The sequence below is a fragment of the Monodon monoceros genome, unplaced genomic scaffold (assembly GCF_005190385.1).
Source record: "Monodon monoceros isolate NGI ecotype Baffin Bay Population unplaced genomic scaffold, NGI_Narwhal_1 Super_Scaffold_22, whole genome shotgun sequence".
In the NCBI taxonomy this organism is placed as follows: Eukaryota; Metazoa; Chordata; class Mammalia; order Artiodactyla; family Monodontidae; genus Monodon; species Monodon monoceros.
The window spans coordinates 45149794-45161109 of NW_021703779.1; the positions used below are offsets into that span (position 1 = coordinate 45149794).

Below are 11316 nucleotides of genomic sequence, written 5' to 3' on the forward strand. Positions count from 1 at the left end.
ACACAATGTGCTGAGGAGGAGGATATATGGGACCTGTTAATAGTAAAAATACCAAGACAATTGCAGAAGTGAGGTAGTCTGTTGGATTATAGATCTAGAACTCATAAGCCAAGTCAAGAACTGGAAATACAGATTTGGGAGCAGAAAGCATATAACATGGTGTTTCAGACCTTTCCTGAGTCTGATCACGTCCCACTGCAGACACTTTACAGAGGAAGTGCTGAGGAAAAACAGGCAGCTTGACAGGGGAGGTTGCTATGCAACAGATGAGGAAAGTCATCCAGCCAGGCAGAATTGATGTTGGCCCTTGGGGACCAAATGCTGCAGTTCTTCCCAGCATTAGCTTCCTTTCATATGTTGGCTCCTGGCAGGAGCTGATGTAAGAACAAATGTGAAGTGTACAAAGATCTACCTTGGATTTTTGGAGAGTATCAGTTCAATTTGAGTCATTTCACATCTGTATATCATTTTCTGCCTTTTTGAGCTTCTCCAGTCATTCTGGAAGTGCAGCATGTTTGTTGTTGGGTAGGACCCCAGTAAGTGCTACTTGTGCTTCCCGTTGAGAAGCCGGGCTCAGAGAATTCCAGTGGCCTGAGTGGGCTCATGCAGCTAGTGACACACTGGTCCAGCACTCCATCCCACGAATTGAGGCCCAGCCCTGGAAGGAAGCAGGGCAAACGTTTACTCTTAATCAAGGCTTGCCATGGCTCAGACATACAGGTGCCTTATTGTCCTGGTTGCTCCAGCAGGCACCAGAAAGGCCTCAAGGACAGCGTTTGTGCCACTCATAGCAAAGAGGCCTGACGGAGCAGGGAGTGGACCCCAAGGAGCAATTTGCACACCGGGATGGACGCACGTAGAGCAGGTGGGGAGGGGGGAGCGGGGGACTTCCACCTGTGCCCTCCGGGATGCAGAGCGTGAGCTTAGGTCTCAGGGAACAGAACACTTGCTTGCTTGGGACAGGTGCTGACAGAGCAGGGGAGGTGGGGCGGATCTATTGCTCAAACTGAAGAAGGGAGGGTGCCTCAGTCCCCGGGCCAGCGATGGTGCAACGGGGGTTTTTAGGGTCTGGAAGACCCAGGCCCACATTTTGCATTTTCTGTTTACTGGCTCAGTGTCCTTGTCTAGTTCATGTAATGTCTAGCTCAGCGTCTTTATCTGTACAATGGAGATGCTGATATCCACCTCCCAAGGCTGCTGTGAGAGGAAAACAAGCTCCAGCGTAGATCGTGCTGTGAAGTACACGTTGTGCCCTTCCCTCCCCTCCTCCCCGCCTCCACACACAAAATAAATAGCTGGAGCTGCAAAAGGGCAGGAAAGAAGCTAATGTTTATGAGTCTGGAAGCTGTTGGGTGGGGGGGAAGATCATGTAGAGTCACGTGGCAGGCACAGACTTTTTCTACCTCCATTAATGTATCCTCTCTGGCCATTCCTTTTCCTAGGCCCCCTAAGTGGATGAGCTTATTTTTAGCAGGAGCCAAGCACTTGTTGCAATTAGAGACCCCACACAGAGACCTCCTTAATAGTGACCTAAGTGCTGCTAGACTAGAGGGTGGAGTTGCATGCCCACCTGACAGGAGGGGCCTTGAGAGGGAGGGATAGAACAGAGACGCATTGCGGAAAAGGTAGGGGGCCGGTGTGTGGGGCAAGGGGTGGGATCTAGAGGCACAGCGCATCTGTTTGGGGGAGGGGATATAGAGGAAGGGGAGGGACCGCTGTAAACTGTCCACCTGGTTGGTGGTGGGGTGGTGTGTTGGCAAAGGGGCGGGACTGCTTCCCGCTGCACATGCGCAGCATAGCCTTCAGGGCGAAGCTTTTGTTGGGGAAACGGGCGGGACTCTTATTTGGTCGGTCAGTTCTTGCGCATGCGTACAACCATGTGAGGCGGTGGGTGGTATATTAGGCGAAGAGGCGGGGTCGTCCTAGCTGCCGCGCTGGCATTTTCTCCTGGACAAGGAGAGGGTGCGGCTGCTGAGAGCAGAACACTGCAATCCCGATCCTCTGAGTCGTGAAGAAGGGAGGCAACGAGGGGGTTGGGGTTGGGACCTGAGGCAAGGTGAGAATTAGCCCCCAGACAGGGCATCTTGCCCCCTGGTGCGGGCCCCCCATTTTTCATCCCGATCCCTTTACCCCGGATTCTGATCCCTCTTCCACTCCCCGAACCCTGATTCACACACCCCTCACCTGAACCTCCCTTATTCAGAATCCCTGTTCGCTCTCTGAACCCCTCCCATCGTTCAGAACCTCTACAGATTTCTCGACCTCGATCTGTACTGTTATACGATTCCTCCTGATTCGAAAACTCCATTCAATTTCCCAAATGCGAATCCCAACGCAATCTGCCTGGATTCAGAACTCTTATCTGAACCCCGATTTGAAGCTTCTCCCCGTCGTAGCTTCTCGGGATTCAGAACCTCCATCCGGACACCCATTCACTTTTTGCACTCCGATCTGGCCCGTTCCCCTCACATTCAGCACCTCATCCGCCCCCACAATCAAACCTCAAACACCACCATCTCCCCAAATTTGTTCCTTCGCATTTGCCCTCTGTAGTATAATGCCCAACTCCTCCTCCACACCCCCCAGGCTCTGCTCTTGCCAGAGGGACAAGAACCATGTCTCAGAAAATGGACTGTGGTGCGGGCCTCCTCGGCTTCCAGGTGAGATCTCCACTCCCCTCCCCACCATTTCCTTAGCCGACAGTTCCCCCCGGGCCCCTTTGGCTGTCCAGACGCCTGGATCCGATTTTGCCTTCTTGGTGCCTAGATTCCGTCGTTTTTCAAATTCCCATGGTTTGAGGGCGCGGGGTGTGGGGGGGTCGTCCCTTTTCAGCCATCAGTCCCTGCTCAGAGAAAGGGGAGACCCTGTTAGTAGTCAGGGCAATCTGCCCAGAGAATCCTGGTTGGGTAAGGAACCTTTTTTTTCCGTAGTCCTGAGGCTTGTAGAGCTCTCTGCCGCCCCCTCCCCCAACCTCCCGCCTCCACCCTCCCTTTCTCCAGCATTCCCCACCCCCTGCGACCCCCTTATTCTCCTCAACTCCTCAAGGCGGCACTCTTGCTCCGCCTCCTCCTCCTGAGCTCCTACTTCACTCTGCATTGCCCTGTTCTAACCTCACTCCTAGATCAGCACCCCCCATCCACTTTGCCTCCTCTCCTCATTTGGCCCCACCCCTTGTTTAGCCCCTGCCCCACTCAGCCCCTACCACAAGTTTTGTTATCCCTTAATCCACGCAGGCTGCTAGATCTCTTCCTCAGCCTTCCTCTTTTTGCACCAACCGCTCGCCTGCACCATCCCTGCGTGTTCTCTCCCCTATCCTCCCAACCCCACCTCGCAGACCCAGAGATTTAATTTTTTCCCCCTGTATTTGCAGGCTGAGGCCTCCGTGGAAGACAGCACCTTGCTTATGCAGACCCTGATGGAGGCCATCCAGATCTCAGAGGCTCCGCCTACCAACCAGGCCACAGCAGCTGCCAGCGCGCCGAATGCTAGTCCTCAGAGTTCACAGTCCCCAACAGCCAGTGAGATGGCTGATATGCAGGCTTTAGCAGCTGCCACTAAGCCTAAGACAGCTTTTAAGGCCCAGAATGCCACCACAAAAGGCCCAAATGCTGCCTATGATTTCTCTCAGGCTCTTAATGCCAAGGAGACTCCCAACACACCGCCTACAGCAGCCTTTAAGTCCCAGAATGCCCCCCCAAAGGGCCCAAATGCTGCCTATGATTTTTCCCAGGCAGCAACCACCAGTGAGTTAACTGCCAACAAGTCGGAGATGGCCTTTAAGGCCCAGAATACCACTACTACGGTGGGCCCAAATGCCACCTACAATTTCTCTCAGTCTCTCAGTGCCAGTGAGATGGTCAGCACTCAGCCCAAAACAGCCTTCAGGGCTTGGAATGACACCACTAAGGCCCCAGTAGCTGATACCCAGACCCAGAATGTTAACCAAGCCAAGATAGCCACTTCCCAGGCTGACATAGAGGCTGACCCATGCCCAGGTATCTGTGAATCTGATGGTGCAGCTGCACAGACATCAGCAGATGGTTCCCAGGCTCAGAATCTGGAGTCCAGGACTATAATTCGGGGCAAGAGGACCCGCAAGGTGAGATCCCTGCTAGTTCCACTTTGCTTTGGGCGCTCTCTTTTCTTCTCTGAGGTTGTTCATTTGTTCTAAACAAAACAAAACAATATATGTAACTGTCTGTATTTGACTAGGTTGTAGGGGATGATAAAGGTGAAAGTGTTAATTCCTGTTCTCTGAGTGTCCACAGACTAATGGGGAGATGAGACATGGACACATAATATATACAGCCTGTATGTAATTCACTTTACGTTTTGAAAGTAGCCACCATGTGTTAGGTCTTGGCCTAGACACATTCACACAGGTTATCTCACTCACTAAATCTTCAAGGTACCTCATACCAGCTAGGGATCATAGTTTCAGTTTTATGAGAAGGAAACTAAGTCCCAGAGAGGTGAAGTGACTTGAGTGATTTGTCCAGGGTGGTACAAGCAGAGCCAGTGGTGGACATGGGAAGAGGAGAAGCCTCAGGCCCCACCCTTGGGTTGCTCCTGGCCTGGTTCAGAGATGAAACTCCTGCCTGGAAGACAGTGAAAGACAAGCCCAGGACTCAGGGTGACCATTGGCTAGTGGGTCAGGCTGTCACTACAGGTGAGGGTTTTAGGGGGCCTTCCTGGAATAGATATGGTGAGGACACAGAAACAGTTGGTGACCCTGACCTTCCTTTTCTCTGATGATGCAGATTAATAACTTGAATGTGGAAGAGAGCAGCAGTGGGGATCAGAGGCGGGCCCCACTGGCTCCAGGGACCTGGAGGTCTGCACCAGTTCCAGTTACCACTCAGAGCCCACCTGGCGCACCCCCCAATGTGCTCTGGCAGACCCCATTGGCTTGGCAGAACCCATCAGGCTGGCAAAACCAGCCAGCCAGGCAGACCCCACCAGCACGTCAGAGCCCCCCAGCTAGGCAGACCCCACCAGCCTGGCAAAACCCAGTTGCCTGGCAGAACCCAGTGATCTGGCCAAACCCAGTGATCTGGCAGAACCCTGTGATCTGGCCGAACCCCATTGTCTGGCCTGGTCCAGTTGTCTGGCCAAACCCATTGGCCTGGCAGAATCCACCTGGATGGCAGACTCCACCTGGATGGCAGACTCCACCAGGCTGGCAGGGTCCTCCAGATTGGCAAGGCCCTCCCGACTGGCCACTACCCCCTGATTGGCCACTGCCACCCGATTGGCCGCTTCCCACTGACTGGCCACTCCCACCTGACTGGATCCCCACCGATTGGCCAGTTCCACCTGACTGGCAGAACCTGCGCCCCTCACCAAACCTGCGCCCCTCTCCCAACTCGCGTGCCTCACAGAACCTGGGTGCCTCACAGCCCCGAGATGTGGCCCTTCTTCAGGAAAGAGTAAGAACTGTAACTCCCCAGTCACTTCTCCCCCCACCCCTTGCTCTTTTCATTGTTGTCTTTCCATCTATAATTCAACCAAGTGTTCTGTAAATATCTTATAACTTTAATGATTTCCTTTTTCCCTCCCAGGCAAATAAGTTGGTCAAGTACCTGATGCTTAAAGATTACACAAAGGTGCCCATCAAGCGCTCAGGTAGGTATCCAGTGCCCTCTCCTGGAGCTCTGCTCTTCCCCTCACCCCGTGCTCTGTGGACGTCTCTTTGATTATATGTCCCCTCCTCTTCAATCCCGTCCTTCCATGGTTGAGTCTTCCTTTTTCACTGACTGTGCTCCCCTGGGCAGGGCTGGCAAAGAGGTCGCAGCTCTGGTCCCTGCTCAGCTCAGGTGCTCCCTCCTCTCTCCTACAGAAATGCTGAGGGATATCATCCGTGAATACACTGATGTGTATCCAGAAATCATTGAACGCGCATGCTTTGTCCTGGAGAAGGTGAGAAGGCAGCCCTGAGGAACAGAATGATGGGGAAAGGGTTTTTGGTTTTTGTTTTTGATAGATATCACGGGAAAGTCTTGATTTAAAAGATTCATGGGATTCCTACTGGGAGTTTAGGGCAAATCTCACAGGGAGGCGAAGGAGTAGCTGAGTGTGGGTAGTACTGAGTGGGGGTAGCTTATGCTAGATTTTGTAATTTCATAGTCTGTTTTCTTGTCCCTGTAGAAATTTGGAATTCAGCTGAAGGAAATTGACAAGGAAGAACACCTGTATATTCTCATCAGTACCCCTGAGTCCCTGGCTGGCATACTGGGAACGTAAGATGGGAAAGGAGGTGGAACATTGCCTTCCTCAGTGATGCTTTTTTCCTGGAGTTTTGAGTAGGCCAGGGTCCAGGATTCAGGGTCACATAGCAGGTCATGGGCAGACCTGGGGTAGAATTATCCCCTAGCTGAGGAATACTGGGGAAGCTAGATGGGTAAGCTGCCTGGGGTGTCTCATGCAAATGACTGCTGAAAATATATTCTTTTTGTGCTTCTTTAGGACCAAAGACACACCCAAGCTGGGTCTCCTCTTAGTGATTTTGGGTGTCATCTTCATGAATGGCAACCGTGCCAGTGAAGGTGAGTGGCTGGGCCAGCAGCTGGGGGTTGGCTACCGCCTGTTTTCCATGCTCATTTTCCGTCCCTTGTCTCCCCTTGCCTCCCATTGCAGCTGTCCTCTGGGAGGCACTACGCAAGATGGGACTGCGTCCTGGGTATGATTGGGCTCTCTCATCTCTTGCCTGTTTATATCATCCTTTGGCAACAGAGGATGGTCCCAGGATTGCATCAGCCTGGTGGTCTAAGGGAATTGGTTTGGGGAGGTACAGAGCCCAAGGATGTGACCTGGGTGGATGGGGAAATAGTCCTGACCTCTCTGCCTCTTCTCTTGTCTCTGACCTCTGTGCTGGAAAACTCTTTTCTTTCCTTTGGGCAATGTCATAGTGTGTGATTATGGATCCCTTTTTTTTGTTGTTGTTACTATCAGGGTAAGACATCCCCTCCTTGGAGATCTGAGGAAACTTCTCACTTATGAGTTTGTAAAGCAAAAGTAAGTGATGCCTAAGCAGCTTTGTCTGGTCTTCATGAATTCTGTGTGCTGGTCAGCCTCAGAAAGCCCTTTCCATGCTCATTTCTTATACTAACTATACCTATACCTATGCATATACACACACATATGTACGCAGGAGTATTTATTGAGTATGCTCTTTGTGGTTGGATTTTCCTGCAGTATAGTGATCTTGCAAGTGGAGCCTGTCCACCACGCCCACAGTAGATATTCCAAAGGCTGAGCTTAGCTGAGGCTTTGCAATGGGCCTATCTGTGATTCAATGACAAGATTATAAGCACTTGGAGCTAGAGCTGTGACAGAGGGGGTGAAATTAAGTGTTGTCCTTTCTATGACCCTACTCAAGCCACCCTCCAGGCCTAGGTGACTGCTTTGTGTAGAAGCACTGGCACAGGAATTCAAAGGCCTGATTATTAGAGGGTAAATCTGTGTTTAGGAATGAGACTGAGGGGAGTTGCTACCTGAAATCTGGGATGTCAGAATCTCAGATTATTATGCATTGATAATCATTCTGCCTGGGTAGAAACAAAGGCCTTTCTCCTCTTTCTAAGGTACCTAGACTACAGACGAGTGCCCAACAGCAACCCTCCTGAGTATGAGTTCCTCTGGGGCCTCCGTTCCTACCATGAGACTAGCAAGATGAAAGTGCTGCGATTCATTGCAGAGGTAATAGAGGAACTGCAACACTCTATAGGTTAAGGGATGAACTATGACTGACTGGGAAAATTCCAGAGCAGGAATGAGATTTTAGGTATCGCACACGGTAGGTACCACATTATTGGTGGTATTTGTTGTTACTACATAAATAATAGCACAAAGTAGGGTGCTAAATATGTAGTAGGTGCTTCATAAATATTAACTAATACTATTATGGGTTTTATTTTCTATTCCTCATCTCAGGTTCAGAAGAGAGACCCTCGTGACTGGACTGCACAGTTCATGGAGGCCGCAGATGAGGCCTTGGATGCTCTGGATGCTGCTGCAGCTGAGGCCGAGGCCCGGGCTGAGGCAAGAACCCGCATGGGGATTGGAGATGAGGCCGTATCTGGGCCCTGGAGCTGGGATGACATTGAGTTTGAGCTGCTGACCTGGGACGAGGAAGGAGATTTTGGAGATCCCTGGTCCAGAATCCCATTTACCTTCTGGGCCAGATACCACCAGAATGCTCGCTCCAGATTTCCTCAGACCTTCGCCGGCCCCATTATTGGCCCTGGTGGTACAGCCAGTGCCAACTTTGCTGCCAACTTTGGTGCCATCGGTTTCTTCTGGGTTGAGTGAGATGTTGGGTAGGTATATCACTTTGGATTGGGCACTTAGGGTCATTGGGAGATACAGAATCCATGGGAATGTATTTATGTGCTCTAGCTGGGAGTCCTAGGAAACACGTGGTGGGGAGCAGAGGAAAGTATGTGGAAGCAGTATTTGTTATTTATGTTCCTTACTATTTGGTATATAGCATTGACTTTTACATTTTTTTTCTTTTTTATGTTCACAGATATTGCTAATCAGTTGCAATAGTCTTTCCCCTGAGTGAGGCTGAAGCCTCAGAATCCTTCTAAACACAGCTATCTAGAGAGCCACATCCTGTTGACTGAAAGTGGCATGCAAGATAAATTTATTTGCTGTTCCTTGTCTATTGCTTTCTTCCCCCCCTTGTGTGCTGTCAAGTTTTGGTATCAGAAATAAACGTTGAAACTGCAAAGTGATTTAGATGTGCTCCCTGTTTTTTCTGTGTTTAGGGAGAGATCATCATGTTTATATGGGAGAGATGGGGCCTCAGTTCTAGCTTGAAGGGCGGATCAGCTTTCTGACTAATGGATAGGGAAACAAAGGAGTGATTGATGAACACGAATGTTAATGAGGTCTAAAAAAAAGTATGGTATTAAATATCACTGAAGTGACTCATATGTGATAGATATGCTGCTAGGTGTTTTGAAGTGACATTGAAAGATGAAATAATGAGAGAGGGTGTAGGTGGTCAGACAGTTGCATTTAAGAAGACGGAGGAGGTAGAACTCCAGGTAATAATAATAAAGTTCGGAGAGTGGGTAGTTGAAGGTAAGGGGAGATAACTGTTCCTGGAGATAATGTTCTGGGGACTCCAGGGTGTTGGTTATATTATCCATGTGGAAAGTGAAATGACCCCAGGATGGGGGCAGGAATAGGAGCAGAGAACATGGTGAGCCAGGTGCCGGAGTTTCCTGTGTGAGAAGGAAGATCTCATACCCCTAGTCATATTGCTCATAAAGGGTCAGTCCCACTGGTGCCCCTTACTTCTGGAAATGCTGCCCAGGAATCTGCCTCTAGAAAGCCTTCACAATCCCCACCCCCACAGGAACAGGGCCTCATCACAGAGACAAGTTCTTATGCATAGTGAAGGAGGCCTCACAATGGCCACTTCTCCCCCTCCTGCAGGGAGAAAGAGGAACCTTTGTTGCTCAGGGAACAAGAATTGAGAAAGTAAGACAAAGCTCCATGCAGAGCCAGACAGTCTTTTGGCTGTGACTGTGAACGGGGATGGCTTGAGCTGCTGAGGTCTTGCTGGAAGCAGAGCTCTCTCGCTGAGGATCAACTTAGAGGCCATAACTTCCTCAGAGGCTTAGTGTTACCTGAGCATATGGGCAAGGGCAGACGCAGGAGCTCCTGCGGTAGAAGAAAGCAGGAGCAAAGGCAATTTGATCTGGGAAGGGCTCAGTAGTGGGCAGGGACAGTGTCCAGGGCTTCCACAGTTTCCCGGGTGACGTTCACATTCTGAGAGGAGAGAACCCAGTATTAGCAGGAAGCAGCCAGCAGTGTGGAGCCCCCGCCCCTCCCTGCCTCTTGTCCTTACTGCCAGGCTCCCCTCTTTCAGCCAGGCCTGGATCCTGACCCTCTTCTCAGGCAAGCCTGGGGGAACCTCAGCCAGAGAGGCCTTTTAGGCAGGGTTGCTCTAGCTGTGCGTGTCTATGGTGCCTCGGGTCTGGGCTGTGGTTCCTGCATTTTTGGGTGCTGGTTATTCTACCTGTTGGTGGAAACACCCAAGCTCTGTGGGACTGGGGCTGCCTTTCTGCAGGGGAGGGTGCTTTCACCACGTGCCAGCTTAGGCCACAGAGTCCCTCACCTACCTCAGGCTTCTCCCGATGTGTGTTTACAGCCTCCATGTTCAGGTAGATGGACTCCACTTTGCAGCCTCAGAAAAGAACAACCCGTTCATCCATAAGCCACCCGGGTAAGCACAGGTCTTCCCTGAGGTGTCATTCCCTCCTCCACCCGTCACCACCCACACCCCCAGCTCCACGCTGTGCGCAGACTGTGACTGCCCTTTAGGGAGGGGAATTTAGACCACTTGTGTGATGTCAGGGGAAGACACTAGGCCTAAGAGACAGGAATGGGGCATTCCCCCAGCTCTGCCCCTAATAGTCTCAGACTTCTCTGAGCCTCCCTTGCCCATTTGTCAATGGGAATGAGAGATGACAAGAGATGATTTTTGCACCCCTCCCCAGCTCGTGTCTGTGAGACAGAAACCTAATAATAACAATGGAGCTCTGTGGATCCTCCTAGCTGTGTTAGGTACTAAAGTGGTGGAAGAGTCCTGGGGCCTCTGCCTTGTGGGGACCAGTCCCAGGTAAAGTTTATTTCCAGAACTATGCGGTTATGGCAACATCAGAGGTGTGGAAGGTCACAAGGGAGTTCTAGGAAGCCTGAAGAAAGAGGAGGGTGGTATCATTGGGGCCTGGAGCTGGCAGAGGAGGCCCAATGCCTATGGAAGCCCCCTTAGCTCCATCCCTGTGGATTGAACCCTAATCCAGGCTTCAGTACACCATCTGCCCTATTCATACCCCAGAAGAGATTTGATTCCTTCCCTTCACTGCTCATGAAATTCTGGTGCAATTTGGACAGTTGGCAAAATCTGAATAAGGTCAGTTAGTGGTCTGTTAGTATCAATGTTAGTGGTCTGATTTTGATTATTCTACTGTTTTCTGTAAGAGAATGTGTTTGTAACTTACTCTCAAAATATTTTAAAATTTGTGTCCACATGTATGTGTGTATAGAGTGTGAGAGACAAGGAGAATAACACAAATACAGTAAAATACTTACATTGGAGAATCTAGGTTAAGTGTATATGGGAATTCTTTTACTATCCTTGCAACTTTTTTGTAAGTCTTATCAGAATAAAAATTTAAAAAATTATTTTTACTTTAATATTTACTGAAGTTCACTTATCCAACATCTACACACACTCCTTGCCATTGCACCCTTTGGAAATATATATATATATATATATATATATATATATATATATAT

The 11316-nt window shown here is 50.2% G+C and overlaps 1 protein-coding gene across 3 annotated transcripts in view; it reads left to right on the plus strand.

Annotated features, from left to right (window-relative positions):
• The window catches only part of MAGED1 (MAGE family member D1), a 73486-nt gene extending 64748 nt beyond the window's left edge, over positions 1-8738 (plus strand). For 2 of the 3 annotated variants that reach the window (XM_029240415.1, XM_029240413.1), the window contains 12 exons: positions 2587-2660; positions 3371-4099; positions 4761-5429; positions 5562-5625; positions 5840-5919; positions 6148-6239; positions 6466-6545; positions 6637-6679; positions 6952-7014; positions 7584-7698; positions 7933-8318; positions 8528-8738. In XM_029240415.1, coding sequence (XP_029096248.1) covers positions 2616-2660; positions 3371-4099; positions 4761-5429; positions 5562-5625; positions 5840-5919; positions 6148-6239; positions 6466-6545; positions 6637-6679; positions 6952-7014; positions 7584-7698; positions 7933-8310 — 2358 coding nt within the window. In that variant the 5' untranslated portion in view covers positions 2587-2615 and the 3' untranslated portion in view covers positions 8311-8318; positions 8528-8738. Of the gene's footprint in view, positions 1-1779; positions 2057-2586; positions 2661-3370; positions 4100-4760; positions 5430-5561; positions 5626-5839; positions 5920-6147; positions 6240-6465; positions 6546-6636; positions 6680-6951; positions 7015-7583; positions 7699-7932; positions 8319-8527 lie in introns of those variants that run through there. The other variant, XM_029240414.1, reaches the window with a different exon arrangement.
• The last annotated feature ends 2578 nt before the right edge of the window (positions 8739-11316 follow it).